Source organism: Caretta caretta, chromosome 22, assembly GCF_965140235.1.
Source record: "Caretta caretta isolate rCarCar2 chromosome 22, rCarCar1.hap1, whole genome shotgun sequence".
Taxonomy (NCBI): domain Eukaryota; kingdom Metazoa; phylum Chordata; order Testudines; family Cheloniidae; genus Caretta; species Caretta caretta.
Window position 1 is genome coordinate 17,888,478 of NC_134227.1, and position 18,817 is coordinate 17,907,294.

At 57.3% G+C, this 18,817-nt stretch overlaps 2 protein-coding genes across 4 annotated transcripts in view; both read right to left on the bottom strand.

Moving 5' to 3' along the window:
* Positions 1-18,817, bottom strand: part of NHERF4 (NHERF family PDZ scaffold protein 4) — a 98,704-nt gene that overhangs the window by 35,613 nt on the left and 44,274 nt on the right. The gene's annotated exons all lie outside the window — the stretch shown is intronic.
* Positions 2,206-18,817, bottom strand: part of ABCG4 (ATP binding cassette subfamily G member 4) — a 45,865-nt gene continuing 29,253 nt past the window's right edge. For both annotated transcript variants that reach the window (XM_048827436.2, XM_048827435.2), the window contains exons 5-15: positions 18,029-18,079; positions 16,712-16,857; positions 15,960-16,083; positions 15,430-15,544; positions 14,410-14,549; positions 13,574-13,672; positions 13,009-13,177; positions 12,127-12,227; positions 11,627-11,785; positions 11,192-11,310; positions 2,206-10,524 (exon numbers count right to left, since the gene is read on the bottom strand). In XM_048827436.2, the coding sequence (XP_048683393.1) occupies positions 10,299-10,524; positions 11,192-11,310; positions 11,627-11,785; positions 12,127-12,227; positions 13,009-13,177; positions 13,574-13,672; positions 14,410-14,549; positions 15,430-15,544; positions 15,960-16,083; positions 16,712-16,857; positions 18,029-18,079 (1,449 nt within the window). In that variant the 3' untranslated portion in view covers positions 2,206-10,298. The remainder of the gene's footprint in view (positions 10,525-11,191; positions 11,311-11,626; positions 11,786-12,126; positions 12,228-13,008; positions 13,178-13,573; positions 13,673-14,409; positions 14,550-15,429; positions 15,545-15,959; positions 16,084-16,711; positions 16,858-18,028; positions 18,080-18,817) is intronic.

An 18,817-nucleotide genomic window follows, 5' to 3' on the forward strand; every position in this document is an offset into this window, starting at 1 on the left:
ATTTTGCAACTCACCTGTTACAGTCCGTGGTTCCACTCTTGCAGCTGCAGGGAACAGCTCCCAGCAGGCAGGAACATGGGTGGGATGGAGTCATTCTCCACTTCCTTCCTTGGTATTACAGGCACAACTGTCTTTTGGGGTTTGGCACCCAAACACCCATCCGTTTCTAGGGAAGGTTTCGCCCTGGGAGGTGACTCAGAGCTTTTCTGGCTTTTCCTGTCAGCCCAGGCGCTGAATGAGAAGGGTAAAAATGCAACAGCCATCCAGTGCCTCGAGCTTTGCACGGATGGTGGTTACTGCAGCAACACTGAGGAGCACTTGATGGGGGAAGCTCCCAGGTGCTCCAGTCCCAACCTTTCCCAGAAGGAAGCGGCCTAGGGACAGGGCCCTGCTCTCCCAGGCCCAGGTGAAGTGCTATGGGGAAAAGAGGCGGGGGCATTGACTGGGGGAGCTTGCAGACATGCCCGTCCCAGTGTCTCCCAACAGGAGCCGTGTCAGCCCTGTGTCGTATGCATTCTCTCATGTGCCTGTTTTCACTGGGCGAGGGCAGAATTCCAATCCTAAATGACTTACACTGGTGTCATAAATATAAAGGGAAGGGTAAACCCCTTTGAAATCCCTCCTGGCCAGGGGAAAGCTCCTCTCACCTGTAAAGGGTTAAGAAGCTAAAGGTAACCTCGCTGGCACCTGACCAAAATGACCAATGAGGAGACAAGATACTTTCAAAAGCTGGGAGGAGGGAGAGGAACAAAGGGTCTGTGTCTGTCTGTAGTCGTCTTGGCCAGGGACAGAACAGGAATGGAGGCTTAGAACTTTTAGTAAGTAATCTAGCTAGGTATGTGTTAGATTATGATTTCTTTAAATGGCTGAGAAAAGAATTGTGCTGAATAGAATAACTATTTCTGTCTGTGTATCTTTTTTGTAACTTAAGGTTTTGCCTAGAGGGGTTCTCTATGTTTTTGAATCTAATTACCCTGTAAGATATCTACCATCCTGATTTTACAGGGGGGATTTCTTTATTTCTATTTACTGCTATTTTTTATTAAAAGTCTTCTTGTAAAACACTGAATGCTTTTTCATTGTTTTTAAGATCCAAGGGTCTGGGTCTGTAGTCACCTAGGCAAATTGGTGAGGCTTTTTACCAAACCTTGTCCAGGAAGTGGGGTGCAAGGTTTTGGGAAGTATTTTGGGGGGAAAGACGCGTCCAAACAGCTCTTCCCCAGTAACCAGTATTAGTTTGGTGGTGGTAGCGGCCATTCCAAGGATAACGGGTGTAATATTTTGTACCTTGGGGAAGTTTTGACCTAAGCTGGTAAAGATAAGCTTAGGAGGTTTTTCATGCAGGTCCCCACATCTGTACCCTAGAGTTCAGAGTGGGGGAGGAACCTTGACATGTGTTTCTCTCCCTCCTCCCAGCTTTTGAAAGTATCTTGTCTCCTCATTGGTCATTTTGGTCAGGTGCCAGCGAGGTTACCTTTAGCTTCTTAACCCTTTACAGGTGAGAGGAGCTTTCCCCTGGCCAGGAGGGATTTCAAAGGGGTTTACCCTTCCCTTTATATTTATGACAACTGGCAACGAATAACCGGGAGACCTGCTTGTCTACTTGACAAGAGAAGCCCCTGGGTCTTACCAGGGACAGGAGAGAACCTCTTGCATCCTGCCCTGGGAAGTGCCTGTAGGAATCATCCTCCCCACAATGAAGACAAAGCTGGATCATTAAACACCATCTGACCTTGACCCCCTCAGAGCAGGGTTAACCCCCTGCTGTATGTTGGGTCTGGCTCATGTGAGGTTTCTCCTCCGTCAGCCACACTTGCCGAGATGACCCCCACGCACTCTCAACCCCAAACATTCACCACCACACTCACATCCTTCACACCCGCGCATCCCTGCACACGCTCACAGCTCTACTCAGGGCATGTGCACCTGCATCGCTGCACACAAAGCAACACACTCCACACGGGCACACGCACACTCATACCCCTGACCCTACACACAATACACATGAGCTCACAACTGCACCCCCAAAGAAAAAGACGCCTGGTTCCCTAGCCACTCAAAACCACATGGCACACTCATCCCACATAAACACACATTCCCAGAACAGCATGTACACACTGGCAAACAAATTCACTGCCTAGACCCCCGACACACATGTGCACATGCCCTTCAGGCCCCCAGAGACGGAAGAGGCGCTCTGACATGTACAGTATAAATATAGGTTTTATTAAGGGTGTGAAATCCAACGAGTACAGCTGGCATCTCAGGAACACTGAATTAAACTGCAAAATGTCTGCCTAGCTGCTGACTCCTGTCACCCTGTGAATCTGGATGGTGGTCAAGATTAAACTAGTAACGTCTCTGCAAAGACACCATCATAAAGTCAGGAGCTACAGACTATACCTGCATGTGCGTGTGTGCAGACAGCACAATCCTCTTCACTGGAACTGACCCTCATCAGGAAAGAGACATGCCAGCTTCCCCAGGGGAGCTCTCAGGCTGGGAGAGATTTGCTTCCCTTTCACCACTTGTTTTGAAAAGATACGCAGAGGGCCAGGCTTGGGGAAATGATAGCAAGGTCATGTGGATCCACGTAGCCACCTCCAGTGAACAAAGAGATCGCAGAATGTGTCCTGAATGCTGGCAGACAGCGTGTCACACCTGGCCGCTGTAGCAAAGGGTTTGCACATGAAGCCATTTAAACAGACTCACGGTGACTGTTAGCCATGGTTTGAAACACATTGGTTGTGGGACGCGGTCCCAATTAAACAGACACACCTCTTATGATTAGGTGGCCCGTGACAGATTCTATTGGCCAGACCTCTCTATGCTACACACGTACACACACACACACACACACGCACTCCCTATACAAACCCATCTGGTTATACAAACATGAAGAACACTTGAAAAGAGACTTAGAACACACACACACCAGCCATGTTGAGATATCGATGGGAAACATGGAACAGCTGAGATAGCCATGTGACACTCTCTGGCCCAGGAGCTCACTTGGTGGCTGGATGACACAAACTTTGTCCACACGGATCGAAACAAAACACGTTTATTGCCTGATTCGAGGGGAAGGTGGAGACCTGGAAATGCGCCCGCCCACCCCATCCATGGCCCAGCGTCTTCCCTTTGCAAGCCTTAGCACCAGTGGTTTGATTGTGAATCTGCTTCGCCTGTACGTGTGAATAAGAGTATCAGGGCATGCAAGTGTGCCAGACTGTATCAGAGAGTATGTGTGTGTGTGTGCTTATGTGAGTGCCCGGAGAGAGAAGTTGCACGTGTTGCATTCATGCCTTTGGATGGGAGTAGCTCTCCCAGTGGGTGGAGCAGTTTTAAAGAGAAGCTAAACACATATGGTCATTCAGGTTATGTTGCAAAGCACACAAACCCTAATCAGCAGCCTGAACAAGGACTTGCTGTCCATTAAAAGTGCATTTGCAGCAGTGGTTCCCACACTTTTTACTGGGGTGATCCACCAACTGCAGTTTCTTTTTTTGGTGACGTACCATTACATTTATGCACCCCCTGTCCCGGCACCAGAACCCGAATCCCAGCCCTGTGTGTGGGGAGGTCCTGGGGGAGGGGCTGGAGACCAAGTCTGCCCTGTACTCCCTCCCTCAGTGGCGACTCCTGTCCCGCAGGACTGGGTCCTGCTCCCCACTCCGAGTGTTGTGAGCTGGTGTACCAGTCACAACGCCTGTGACCCTGTGCGCCAGTCACAACGCCTGGAGCAGGGAGCCAGGCCCAGACCTGTGCAACAGGAGCTGCCTCTGTGGGGTGAGCGCAGGGCAGGCTTGTCTGCGACACCCACCCCCTCTGCTGGGCCTCCCCTCTGCACCAGGCAGGGAGAAGGGTATGTTCACCTAGGGCCCAGTGATGGTTTAATACAGCCCTGGATGTAACGACCCATCTAAAATCTTCCCGTGACCCACTGGTGCATTGGGACCCAGTGTTTGGGAACATTACAGGAAGGGACAGGACTGGAAAATGGAGAGGGAGGGGGCAGAGAACTCTCCCTTGCCCGTAACACTCACCTCCTGATTATCCCAAAGAGACATGCAGGAAGGACTTCCCTACCCAGAGAGGGGGCGCCAAGCCCTGGTGCCACACAAATTGGCATCCAGAAGGAACCTAGTGCCCCCCAAAGTGACTGGCAATGTCAAGCGCCCCAAGGAGCATGCTCTATTAAAGTGCATCGTAGTCACTTGTTACAATCCTAGGAGCAGCGGGCCATGTGAAAGAACTTGGTGCGACAAAGCTCTGGCACGCCCAGCTGCCCTCTTTGGAGCACGCCCTGCCACCAACACCCATGCGGACGGGAATTTCATGTCAAACTCCCCGGCATGGGAGGAGGCCCTTTGGTTGCTTTTTCTGATCCCATTTAAGGAAGGAGAAAGAAGAGACAGGATTGCATCAACCCCCCAGACCACATATCAACAAAGAGCCGGCATTATTACTGTGAGTGGCGGGTCACAACTGCCTGACCTCTCCCCATCCTGCCGAGAGGAACACAAGTCACAGCCCGTACCCTGTACGGCTGGCATGTTGTGACGCTAGGGGAGACAGGAGGGAAAGCCCCCCTGCCTCATCTTCCCAGGGCAAGGAGAGGTAGGCAATGGGGAGGCAGGCAGGCAGAGAAGGAAGGAGATGGCATCCTCTGGGCTACACAGCTGTCCCTGACCTGAAGCAGCAGCTTGGCTGGAGTCTCGGGCAGCAAGTCACAGAGAAGACTCCACTTCCAAGCAGGTTGGAGCAGACCGGCCTTCCTCCAGCTGCATGGCCACGGCGGCTCACTGCCTGGACTGCTGCCAGTGACATCCCTGTGTGACCCCCCCCATTAACACTGGGAGGAGGGGGCAATCCCCCCTGCCTATGAAGCAGCACCCTGCTAATCCGACTCAGACAGGCAGAGCATTTCCTCACCTCCGAACATTAGCAGCATTAACCATCTCGCATACTGGACCATGGGCCCCGTCTCCGCACACGCCCTGGGAAGTGCGGGTAAAGGCGCGTGGTCACTAAAGCAGCCAGCTGGGAGGTGCTTGCCCAGTCTCCCTCCATCCCTGGTTGACAGCAGGCGTGATACCAAAGGGGCTGAGGGCAGGTGGCCTCCCAGAGATGAGCTCTCCACCTGGCATTGATCCGGCATAGTAGGTTTGATGTGCCGGTGCTCCTTTCACAGTCCATACAATCAACAGCATTGTGCGTTCAGTGCCGCTCAGAACAGCTGCCATCATGGGCCTGGGAAAGGGGGCACCCCAGCCAGCCATTCTCCCCCGACCCCGCAAGCCAGGGGTCTGTCCCACACCCCATCTGTAAAACTTGGGACGGCACCTGACCATCTGGAGAACGAAGCCAGCTAGAGCAGGCTGAGTGAGGCACCGTGCACAGGAGGGCGGCTGGGACGGGAGGCTGACGGCCTGTACGAACTAGGAAAAGTGCTGGCCGGACAGCTCCAGAGCCCTGTAGGTATCTACAGACCAGGGCAGCCTAGGCAGCAGCCCCTCCCCTGCCAGCACACCCCGGCTTTCTTCAGTCCCCTGAGGGTCAGCCCATGACTCTGCTACCCAGCCTGGCCATGCCACCCTGATGGCCAAATACAGGACTTGTCAGTGGGGCTGGTTTGCTGTTGTCTCCCTTTCCATATTCCCCCTGAGGTCATGGATTATCTAGTTACCAGGGAATTGGGGCCTAGGAGTCTCTGCCCAGCAATCAGCCTTGACCCCAAAGCTCACTCAGCAAGTCTGGCTGGCTCCATCCGGGGACCCCTTGTGCTTTGTATTCAGGAGTCAGTGAGCAATGCTTGTCCCCACACAGCAGGTCAGAGGTTAGTGAGCCCAGGGAGACACAATCCAAACCTCGGCAGCCAGGGTCCCACACCGAGGCTCACAAGCCATAACCGACCTTCCGAACCACCAGACGCACCAAGCTGGTCCCGTCTCTGAGCTGTGCTCCTGCAGCATGGCCATGGCCCACTACCAGACAAGACGCAGGAGCGACGCAGCTTCCGGAGACAGGTGGGGAGGGAAGAACTGTACCAGGCAATGGAGCCCACATCCAGTTTTCTATTGCTTTGATCCCGCTGCCCCAGCTAAGATCCAGGTCCAGTTCAGGGCAGGGACCCCATTCGTTCCTGTGCAGGTGAAGGGTGGGGAGAAGTTCCAGCCTGGGAGAACTGGGACTCAAAATCCCCCAGAGGGTTGGAGATCCACGGTGAGCAGCTCCTGATTCCTGCATGGCCCCCGGTGTCCACCGTGCACCACCTGCCCCCGCCAGAGGCAGTGCAGTGAGAAACTCAGGTCCAGTCCATCCAGCAAGAGAAACCCAATAAACACCACACAAACAGCCCGAGTTCTTCTGGGAGGGGCAGCAGCTCGGGCCGCTACTGAGCAAAGATGATGCTGGAGAGGGATTTAGACCACTGGAGGATGTCTTGGGCGTAGGTGGCATGGGTTCCAACCTTGAGACAGCGTGGGCAGCACGTTGCTACACCGGGCATTGGCCTGGAGGGCTCCCAGCATCTCTGCCCCTCCATACTTGCTTCCTGCAGGGCTGAGCGGGAGGAGAATCTATTGCAGAGCAGGACCCTACGCTGGGTTCAGACCCCATCACGGGGGTCTCCCTACACCAAGAGCGGATAGACCGACCCGGGGGTTATGTTAGGGATGCAGTGTATGTTCACGGCTGGGCCACACACAGCTTTGGTACTAATACAGTTAACGAAGGCAGCCCCCAGCGCCGACACAGTTAGACGGGATAGCTTAGAACCCAGCCCCAAGGGAAAGCAAGGGAGGAAAGAGAGATGAGGGCAGAGAAGGGGAAAGTGTCAGTTTCTAACCACCAGCCAAGCCTCTCATGAGGAGCTGTGGCGACAAGCAGCCTGACTGGTTTGAAGGTGGAGCCTGGTAAGTTTCTGGATGGGGCTGTAGGATGGGGTTCCCAGCGACCGCAGGGGCCGGACGCAAGGACCTAGGACCTTCCCTGCCTGTGCCCATGGAGTGAGGGACAGAGAAAAGGGGAATGAGAAAGAGAGAGGGGAAGGAGTGAAAGCAAGGAGGAAAGAGGAGCGAGTGGTGATGAAGGGTCCTTGTTAGCCCCCAGGCTGCTTGAATCGAATTGCACTGGGTCATCTCACTGGCTCTCACCCTCCAACACCTGGGTCCTCTGCTCTCTACATACTGCCCCTTATCAGGATCAGGGCTCTGGGCCAGGGGTGGGCAAACTTTTTGGCCCGAGGGCTACATCTGGGTGGGGAAATTGCATGCAGGGCCATGAATGTAGGGCTGGGGCAGGGGGTTGGGAGGGGTGTCAGGGCAAGGGGTTGGGGTGCAGGAGGAGTGTGGCAGGGGACTCAGGAGAGGTTCAGGAGGGGTTTGGGGCATAGGCTCTGGCCTGGCGCCGCTTACCTTGAGCGGCTCCGGGGTGGCAGAGGCCCACAGCGGGGCTAAGGCAGGCTCCCTGGAGGAGCCGGGGGAGTGGGGGGGCGAGGCAGGGCCACAGAGATGTGGTGCCGGCTGCTTCTGGAAGCGGTGCAGGGCCAGGGCAGTTTGCCCACCCCTGCTCTAGGCAGCCCCACAGCATTAATCCCCTCCCTCCCCATCTCCTCCATGAAAACTGAAACATGGGAGTGGCAGTGGCTTGTTTAAGCCCCAAACCAGTAACAGAGCAGATGTGGAGCTTAACTGAGCTCCTCCTTCCCTGCCCTACAAACACCCGAGTTCAGGGCTCTGGAGCCTCCATTTCTAGAGCACCCGTTCCCCTGGGATGGTCCTAAAGCACTCGACAAACTACACACATGCAGCCCCCTCTGGGCTGGAACACAGCAGCTCTTTGACACAGCACAGCAACACTACATAGCACCTCAGGGCAAGAAACAAAGGAGAATCCTGTCTCTGATTGCAGCTGCTAAGGACTTTAGGGAAGGGAAACCTGAGCTGGAATTTCGCCAGGACTCCAAGGCTAACCCCTGATTGACAAACAAGCCACAAGATTAAAGTTTGTAGGGCCTGGACTTCAAGGCTCATCTGAAGGACACCTCTTTGACTACCAGCTCCCCCTAATGGCACCATGGGCTCAGTATGGCCTCTAAAGGGAAGAACAATTCCTATTGACTCTCCAACACCACTCCCATCCAAACACTGACCAAGCCTGACTCTGATTAGCATGCAAGACCTGACCTGCTCCCAGCAGAGCAAGGTGCTTTGATTGCAGGCATTGCAAATGCTTTGAGCAGCACAGGAAAACACTTTGCTTTGGACACTGGCTTGTCAGCTACTGCAGGGGAAACATGGAATACTGAGCTCAAGCCTTGGCATGTCAAAGACGGGAGGAATCGCTTTCAAATAGCTCAGCTCTCTGCCTCCCAGTTCTTCCCAAATCTCAGCCGAAATCATCTTCTCTTCTCCCCTGCCCCTGAAATTCCCTCTGCTACAAGTTATTTGCCAGTTATAGCTACGGATCATGTTTTAAGTACCAAGAGCTTTACAGAGCTGCCACTTCAGGTGTACACCGAAATAAATTAGCTCATACAAGGGGAGACCCTCAGCTGATGTGACTGGAGCTATGCCGATTGACGCCAGCTAAATGTCTCCCTGCAAAATGCTCTGTACACAACTGCTACACACGGTAAACACTGTTTTGGGCTGAACACAAACACACCGGGGATTTTTAATTCTGTGCTTGCTTTTTCTATTACTGATTAGGGAGCTCAGGGAGGTTTTGAAATTTGTTTGTCTTCAGCTATTCAGGGCTTCAGCTGCAAGGCCAAACTTTAAAAGGGGCATTGTCCCATTATCAGCCACAAATGAAAATGTCCTTCCATGCATTGTAACAAGACTGGGGGTTATTAAACACAAAGGAGAGCTCCTTTACTTTGCACCTTTCGTGCCACTCAGGGCCACATCCTGCTAATCTCAATGGGGCTGGTTCATCAATGCCCCGCACCTTGTGTCATCATTTTACACTTGTGCAAAGCAAGGGTAAAACATCTCCGCTCTGATTCGGCAGGATTTTTGTGCAGGTGTAAGTGATGATGCAAAGTGCAGGTGAACTGGGAGAATCAGACCCAAGTGGTCTGCAGCATTGGGCCCCTAGGGACTGATTCTGATTTCAGAGGGGAGCAGAAATCCACTGAGGTCAATCACTGTGCCAGATCCTCCTCTCAACCCAGCCTAGGGTGACCAGATGTCCCAATTTTATAAGGGACAGTCCCGATTTTTGGGTCTTTTTCTTATATAGGCTCCTATTACCGATTTTTCACACTCGCTGTCTGGTCACCCTAACCCAACCTAACTCTGCTGGCTTCAGGACAGCTGCCTCCCATTCACACCAGTGTAAGAGAATGGAGAATCCGCCCCCTTTCCTTTTCACCATTTACTCAACTCCCAAGGAAACTGGTCAGTTTCAACATGGCCAGCCAGGTTTGCTCCTTCACTCCCCGGGTCTCATGCAGTAGTCCAACATGGCAGGGCCCTGGTGGCAAACCCAGCAGGGGCGGAAACTCTCCCACCTCCCGAAAAAACATTTTAAAAAAATTTCATTGAAATGTTTCTACCAATATTACATCCTGCCAAATCCTAAATGCAGAGGCCTGATCGACCCGCATCCCCCCAGAGCGACAGTACTTGTTCCTGTGCTAAGTGCTGCCGGGTTGTCTTTTGGTTTTGGTTTTTCCTTAAGAAAAAGGGAAGTCTACAGAAAAAGACCGGAGCTATGGCATTGGCTGGCACTATGGCTAAAGGTAAACATGAAAGCCTCCTGCCACTTAGCCGATTGTTGTCTTCTGATTTCTTCTTAATATGGATACACATGCTACTGGACACCGACTCGCAGGCAAGTTAAAACACTGCACTACACGCTGCGCTACAAAACTGTGCTTTGCGGGAGGTAAACGGGGTTCTGACCAGCGCAACCCCCTCCCCCAAAGCCTCTTGGCGGGCTGCTCTCTCTTTGTCTGGCTTGGAAGACAGCTGCCTCCGTGGGTGTCCTGAGGTGGTGGTTTGGGGCACAGGGTGGAGGAAGGAATCCAAGATCCATCTGATGACGCGGCTCCAGGGGAGAGAATGAGGCATTCCAGGACAGTACAAAACATTTGCGATGAAGAGTGTGGAAAGGTTAAAACAGTTCCGAGATGTCCCAAAAAACCTTCTCGACTGAGCCAGGACTGGCCGCCACCTCCCCGATGCCTCCCCTGTGGTCCCACATCCACAGAGACTGAGAATCCCTTTGGGAATGTCCATGCTGTGGCAGATCAGGTCTGGGAAAGGCATCGGGCTCCGATGGCCCCCTTATCTCTCAGACTTCACTTTGTACCTGAGGACCAGGTAGGCCAGGAGCCGCAGAATGAGGAAGAAGATGCCCAGGATGATGAAGTCCAGGTAGAGTTTGGCCTCTTCCACGTCCAGCTCCTGGAGGATCCTGCTGGGATTCTGGAAGGGGCAGGGAGTCTCCCGGCACTCCAGGTCCTCACGCTCCATGGCGTAGATGGTGAGGATGACGCCCTCAAAGCCATACCTGTGCCAGAGCACAAGCAACATTAGTTCCAGCTGCACCCCGGATTTTCACACACACTGGGTGGCTTCTGCTCACCTGGCACCGGACTGGGTGAGCCTCTGGCCTGCTCTGCAGCAGAGAGCCAGCCACGGGTGATACCGATTCTGCTGCACCTGCCAAGACTGGCATCAGCATCACTGCACGCCAGGGAGCTGGCCGGGAGAGGCCCCAGCACAGCTGTGCACCAAGGAGCTGGGCAGCAGTGGTGCTGGTAGCACTTGGGGGTATCAGGCTGGCCAGCCGCAGAACTGGCGCTGCTGTGTGGCCGCGGGCCAGACAGATGCACGTAAAACCATCTCCCCTAAAGCTGGCTCTCTCCATCCTCAAAGAAGCAGCAGGTCTGTGCAACCCATCTGCAGCCACAAGGAGGCACCATCCCTCCAGGGTCCTTGCCTCTCCTGCATCCTACCACCCGCCAGCCACAGCATCCCTGGAGCAAGGTGCCACGGCTTGAGAGGGGGTCCCTGGTAGCTGGATCTCCCCTCAAGCCCTAGGGCCAGGCCTGAATCCCCTGCAAAGCCTTCCCAGAGGGACGTCTGTGGGGAGCATTAGCAGGGATGCAGGGCAGTCACCGTCCACGTGTGAGTGTTGCCAGTTCCCTGTTCCCACTGCTGCTGCGAGCCCCCACCTGACATAGGAGACATATGAGGTCCACTGCAGGTACGTGGGGATGGTCTTGAAGCTGACGAAGAAGCCTGAGAAGAGCAGGACGGGGATAGCAGTGACCGGTCCCACGAACGTGGCCACCTGCAAGGCAGAGGCAGGCCAGAGTCAGGCATGGCAATGAGGGTCGGGGGGGCACAGCATACAGCCAGTGTCACGCGAACCCATGGCCACACACATGCCCTCGTGTGCACGCACACTTCCACGCACATGCACGCTCATGCTTTCGGTGCCACGCCCTTGCAGGGCTGACACCCCCTAGCACACCTGCAATCCACACACCCTGGCACATCACTGGCTCGATTACTGACCCTGATAGAGCAGACGGGTGCAAACTCTGCCAGAGGCTGTCCCCGTTGTGTAACCCAGGGTCCCCACCAAAACCTGCACCCCCTCTGACCTGCAAGGAGGTGGAAGCTGCTCCGATCAGAAGCCCCAGGGATTGTGCCACCAGGGCGGTGGAAGTGGCGAGGGCGGAGAAGAGGAGGAAGCGCGTAGCCTCCGGGGGCTGGCCTGTCATCCAGTACACGATGCTGCAGTAGGCTATGGGGCAGATCACCTGCAGGGGGTGGAAGGGAGATGGTTCAGCAGGACCCACCTCCACTAAGGCTCCATGCTACGCCCTGCAATGAGGGGGTCTCTGCACCCGGCTCTGTGGCCCCAAGCATCACAGTGGTCCAAGTTATACTGTGAGCTCCACAGGGCAGGGATCTGGGACCTCCGGAGCTCTATGAACCCCCCTCTCTGCACCTCTCCAATGGGGTCAGGGCCCAGGATGTGCCACGAGGGGCAGGAACCCGGGAGAAGCCAGCCCTGGATCTCCCTGTAGGCAGAGCAGCCCAGGGGCCGAACCTAGGAGAGTCTATTTCATCCCCCCACCCACCCATGCTGAATCCTCACCTGGAAGGGCACATCTGCCATGGTCTTGGCCAGGTAATAGGCCTTTAGGCTGTACCAGTAGTTCAGGTGCTCTCTCAGGAACACAGACATCTCCAGAGGGACTGCAGGCACAGAGGGACACAGCAGGTTAGCAGCAAGCAGTGCCCTGTGCCGGCCCCATTCTAGGGCCCAGCGGCTCCTCGCTCAAATAGAAGCCGAGGGAGGACTGATAGATGCTAACCCTTGAAGCCCAGTAGTGCTGCCAAGCAGCTCCCCAGGGTTCCTGGGAGGTGGCTGAGCCCTGCTGGAGTTGCATGGCTGTGGCTGGTTCTGATCCACGATGCACCCGCTTCCTCGGGAGCCAGCGCCTCCAGGAGCGAGGGGCACTGGGGTCTACCCTCAAGAGCCGAACTGGGCCTGGAACTACCTACACTCCACCCCCTGCCCATCACTCCCAACCTCAGCCTCTCCCAGGCCTGGCTGGAGCCGCCCAGGGGTAAAGCCAGCTGGACCCCATGGAGGAGCTCAGCTGCCAGAGCTAGGGGATCCCCAGTGGTCCAGGGGCCTGACACCCCGACCTGCACATCACAGGGCACTGGGCTGACCTCTTAGCCTGCCCGGGGCTCTTCCACTGCGCCCCCAAAGGAGTCCCTGTGCTGCATCAGCTCCTGCCCATAACGTCAGCACTGAGTGTACCCCGGGCTCGCCCCACTTGCCCTGCAGCGACCCCAGCTAAGCCCTAGGCCTGGGCAGAGGGAGTTACGGGCTCGGGTGTTTCAGTGCAGCACAGAAAGCTCCCAGCCGCCAGACGGGCCTGCCCCACCCTCACTCCTGGGATCTTCCCGCAAGCCCCCCGGACAGACACAGTGCTCTAGGGGAGATGGGGGCAGGTGAGTGCCGTACATGTGAGGACAGTGGGCATCAGGGCGGCGAACATGAGGAAGAGCATGGAGAAGAAGAGGAAGCCAGTGTTGTTGAAGACCTTGCCGGCGTCGTTGCCGATGTGCAGGTACAGCAGCCCAATGAGCACCCCGATGCAGATGTGGGACATGAACCGCAGGTGGGTCAAGACCTGCAGGGGCAAGATGGGCTCTGCACTCAGAGAGGGACTACCATGAGCCCTGGGCGCGCCTGGCCGCTTGCTGAGCGTTCACCCCCAACAGCAAGGGCAGCGATGGGCCCCCTCCACCCGCTGGCTCCAGCAGTAAGGGAGTTCCCACGATGCAGCCTCTCCCTTCCCTTCTCCAGCCACCAGGCCCTGGTCCCTGCTTTCTCCACCCCGTCCCCTCTGCATGTGCCTTAGTCCTGCCTCCAACCTTCCCATCCTCTGCCCCCGGTCCCCTCCCCTCCCCTCCCTCTGCCTCCCAACCCTGGACCCTGCTCCCCATAGCACCTGTCCCCTCTGCTCCAGCCTTGGTCTCTGCCCCTTCCCCGGCCCTGGCCTGGCCCCCCAGCGCCCTTCCCTTACCGTGTCTCTCATGATAGACAGGAACGTTCTCTTGAAGAGGATGCAGAACTGGGTCATGGTGCTGGTGGCAAACGTGTGGCTCTCGATATGATCCACGTCCTGTGCGGGGGGGACCAAGACGAGGACACGGAGAGTCAGGGACCCAGGGGCTCCCAGCCCTGACATGCAGACCCCCTCCACCCCACATGGGCACCTGCTGGGAGTGTGGGCACCAGCCGCACCCAGGGGAGCCTTGTTACCCCCAGCACCTCAGGGACAATGGGCCCAGGCCAGGCCAGCACCTGCCACGCCCCTCGCCCCAGACACCGTCTCACTCCCTACAGCACCCTGGACATCCCTGGGCATCCCACGACAGGGCTGCTGTACACACCCTGGGGAATGGCTCTATGGGGGCAGCAGGGAAGACACAGCACAGGTGCTCTGGTGTGTGGGGAGATCCCCAGAGAACAAGGGGCACTGCCTGGGGGGAGGGTGGCTCTGGTGCCAGAGGCCTGTGCTCTGTCAGTGCCCAGTTAACACAGCGATGGGCACCCCAAACTCCACAGGTGTACAGACGGACATTACTCCCTCGGGGTGAGGGAACAAGGCAGGGGCTGCTCCCAAGTCTCAGCCGCTCTGTACCCACCCCCTCTGGAGCCGACCAGGGTCTGGGACAGTGTGATGAGGGCAGGGATGCTGCTGTCCCAGGGATATTCCCTAGATACACCAGGACCGTTCCGCAAAGCTGACCCACAGCCTAGCCCCACCTGGAGGGACAGAGCCCAGCACCACAGGGTTCTGGGCATCGGGGGCAAAGACGCCCCGGGGCCTGCCTGCCTCGGGGCTGCCACACTGACCGTCACGCAGGGGACTGGGCAGGACGAGTCCGTCTTCTCCGGGCTGCTCTTCTTCTCGGCCATGGTGCACAGCCCGTTCTGGACAGCACGGAACAGCAATGGGTTGAGGTCTCCATACTCGCCCGAGGCCACTTCGATAACTGGGGGGAACCCAAACAGCAATCACTGAGACCCCTCGGGCCTAGCCACCCTGCCCCGCCCTTCGCAGCCACGGCTGACAATCAGGGGCAGCTGGGCACCCTGCCTCCTCTGCCCTGGCCCCGGCACATTGCCGGGGGGGTGTACTAACCTCCATCTCAGGGCTGAGTGGGAGTTAGGCTTGTCTGCTCCTGGAAACGTCCCCCAGATGGGATGGGGAGCTATGACAGAGGTAGCATGATCAGGAAACGGCAGGCGACCACAGGGGAGCAGCCACCTCCCCATGGTCAGGTGCTAAGGCTGGAGTAGCCAGGCAGAGCCCCTTGACCCACGCCAGGTAGGGTGGGGGACAGTACTTTAGGCATAACCCCCCCAGACTTTGGGCAGGTGTGGGGAGGGAGACCCCACCTCACTCCCGAGTGCCTGGTGCCACTCTGCATGGAGAACTGTCAGTGCGTTGCCCTCCCAGGTCCTCGAAGGCTCCTGTAGCACCTTGCAATGTTCATTCGCCCTGTGAGGGGTCTAGATGGGGCTCATCCCCGAGGAAATGCAGCCACCTCTGGGGTGGAAGGCAGCAGCTGTTTAGTAGTAACACAGCACAAGTGCTTAGGGCAGGAAGTGAAGAAGTATCTCACATCCGGTGTGAGCCCCGGGGGAGGACGGAACCACACCAGCTGGGAGAGCAGCACAAACTTCTCCAACTCCCAGAAAAACACACCAGCACACCAGGAGTCACATACTGACTCACCAACCCCTAGGCTCTGCCCTCCCGCTCCTGGGAGCTCTCCCATGCCGTCCTGGTCCTGCTCAGCCAGCAAGAGGCGGGGCCGGCTGCAGGCCAAGGGAAAGGCATGGGAAGCCTGGCTTTGCATGGGCACTTACTGAAGTCAGCCGGGTTGTGGTAGGTGGGGCAGTGCAGCCCCAGCCCTTTCAGGTAGGGGATGAGGTTGGTCACCACCCCTTTGAAGATGCACTGGCCCTGGCTCAGGATGTACAGCTGGAAGAGAGAACAAAGCTGCCTGGGCAGGAAATGGCAGCAAGTCCCCCACGAAACATCATGGTCCAGACCCCGAGACCTCCGGCTTCTAGGGCTCGTGCAAGCCAGGGAGCGCTCTGCCCCACAGGGAAGGGGGAGCCAGTGGGGGGCCCACCAGCCAAGAGATGCTGCCCCAGGGTACTGGGACTCTGCTCCACAGCTGGTGGAAGTCGGTCCCAGTTTTCTATTGCCTGCCGCACTAGCTCTTGGTCAGTCTGCAGGGTGCCTACATGGCTGAGCTCTATACCCCCGACTCAGCACCTGAGGGCAGACAGGCCCTGCCAGCTGCAGAGACCCCCTTTGTCCCCTGGAGGCAGAGCTCTGATAAGCAGATGATGCTCCCCAAAGCACAGGGGCGGGCAGGGGACTCACCCACCTTGTCGAACATTTCGAAGAGCTTGGCGCTGGGCTGGTGAATGGTGCAGATGATAGTGCGGCCTCCCTGGGCCAGGGATCTCATCAAAGAGACGACTTGGAAGCAGGAGGCGCTGTCCAGGCCACTGCAGCCAGGAAAAGCGGGGGGAAGAGGGAAGGAAACCGGGTTTGTGGGGGGAGAGGGGGAGTGAGAAAAGGGGGAGATGGAGGTGTGAGGGCGATGGATAGAAGAGGTGGAAAAGAGATCAGGAGTGGGGGAAAGGATGAAAGCAGGGAGGAAGAGGAGTGGAGCCAGAATGAGGTGGTATAGGAATGGGGATGGGGAGAGAATGAACACCCCAGATACAGGGACACCTCGGCAGCCCCTGAGCCAACTCTGGGGGGGGCCCAGCTGTGACCCTGAGCTGTTAGTAGGGCAGAGCTCCCTGGCTGCTAAAACAAAGCAGGGCTCCCCACTCCCCCAGCTTGGCTACACAGCGTGCCTCACAGCTCCCCGCTCCAGCTGGTGCAGGGAGAGCCTCCCGTCCTGGTCAATCCACGTTCATCCCTGGCTGTGACCCCCCCTCCAACTTCTCAGCTGCAGCAAAGAGATGTGACCCCGTTGCTCATGCTTGGCTCCCCCTGTGCAGCTCCAGGGGCCGGCGACAGCTGCAGTGGTGGAGGAGGGAGGCTCCCCATGTGGAGAGTGGGCCCGCGGGGCTGTGAGGAGGGACGCGGCAGGCTCAGGCTAGGGCAGGGCCGCCCCATGCTCACCTGGTTGGCTCGTCGAAGAACATGACCGGGGGGTTGTTGACCAGCTCCAGGGCGATGGCGAGGCGCTTGCGCTGCCCACCGGACAGCGACATGGTGCGTGTGTAGGAGCACTCCAGCAGCCCCAGCGCCGTCAGGATCTCCTGCACCTGGGCCCAGCACAGAGCAGAGAGGGTCACTCCCTGACGGGGCCCCGGGGTCGCTGTGCCAGCCTCCCTGCCCCACACGGGCGCCTCACTGCCCCCCTCACAGCCCCACCTTGAGGGATGTGCGGCCTCCCCGGGGCCAGCGTTTGAAAGGCGCTGGTGGCCCCCAACACTCTTCCTACCCCCTGCTGCTCCCCCTGCCCCCACTGTGCCCAGCCTGTGTCCCCACCTTCCCCAGACCTCCCAGGGGTCCCACCTCTGGGCCGGTGTGCTGAGCCATTAAGAAGGCTGAAGCAATGGAGGCGAGGGTGTGCCTGTGACGAAGTGGAACTGTTCTTAATGTTTCCTCCGAATATTGTGGGGGTGCCTCAGTTTCCCCTATGCAGTTCTTAAGAATCTAGGTGGTGGGGTAAGGGTGTATGATCATTGCAGAGCCCTAGAGGGCAGGTGTGTGCAGAGGTCTGGACACACAGAATGGCCAACACCCTGTTTCCTGGCAACTGATGGCCTGGGCCCTCCCAACGCAAGGTGAAAGCTGAAGGGTTGGAGAACAAAGGGATCAGGTGACCTCCTGGCCCGGGGAAAGGGACAAAGCCCAGAGGAGGAGGAGGGGCTGGAGGGAGTTTCAGTTTGGGGCTGGCTGGGACATGGAGTGAAGGGCAGACGTGGTTGTCTGGCTCACTGCCCCCCAAAATGGACCCAGCTGAGGGGTCCTGTTCTCTGCACCTGCAAGCGCTGTGTTAGACCATGTTCCTGTCATCTAATAAACCTCTGTTTTACTGGCTGGCTGAGAGTCACGTCTGACTGCGGAGTTGGGGTGCAGGACCCTCTGGCTTCCCCAGGACCCTGCCTGGGCGGACTCGCTGTGGGAAGCGCACGGAGGGGCAGAGGATGCTGACTGCTCCGAGGTCAGACCCAGGAAGGTGGAAGCTGTGTGAGCTGTGTGTCCTGAAGACAGGCTGCTCACAGAAAGGCGACTGCCCCAGAGTCCTGACTGGCTTCATGGGGAGCAGTTCCAGAGCATTGCCCAGGGACTCCGTGACAGTGCCCTGGGAGCCCCTTTACCCTGTGGGTAGCGGGACAGGATGGGCCCTTCTGGGCATGGCCATGCTACCCAGAGCGTGCCACCCTCCCTTGAAACCCTTCAGCTACTAAGCAGAGACCCCCAACTCACCAGCTCCTTCTTCACCTCCTGCTTCTCATTCAGCTTCAGGTTAGCAGACACCTGCGGGGCAGGGAACAGACACGGGGGGGAGCCTGAGGGCAGCCACACTGGGGCCTGCCCAGCTCCTAGACAGAATGACCAGGGGTCTCCCGGCCTCCGCACAGGATGCCATGGTAGGCCAGGCACTCTGCCCTCAACTCTGCTCAGCAGAATCCAGGGGATGGAATAGCAGGGGGCTGTGGGTCGGGACTGAGGGGCACTGGCAGAGCTGTGTGCATGGGGGAGCCCAGGGCTGTGATAGCAGGGGGCTGTGGGCTGGGATTGAGCGTTATTGGCAGAGCTGTGGGCACGAGGGAGCCCAGGGGGGGCTGTGGGTCGGGATTGAGGGGTATTGGCAGAGCTGTGTGAGCGGGGGGAGCCCAGAACTGGGATAACAGGGCGCACTAGGGGACACAGCTGCAGAGGAGCCCACAGCTGCCTGCAGAGTCTGGCTCAGCTCCCCCAGCTTTCATGAGCACCAAACTCCCCCGGTAACAGCAGCTGAGGACCCCTGGCTGTTTTATAAAACCCAAGCCTAACTGGGTTCTACGTTCTCAATATATTCTGTTCCTATCCCCATATTGACTAGCGTCCATAACCATATAATGGTGCTCACTGCACCCAGGCTGGTGGGATCACTCCAGGGAGGAAGGTGGCCTCATGCCATCACATCTCCATACGGCCATGGGCTCAGTGGCAAGCCCATGCTGGGTTAATCCGGGCCAGGTCTTGTGCCAACTGCAGGGCCAAAACACAGCT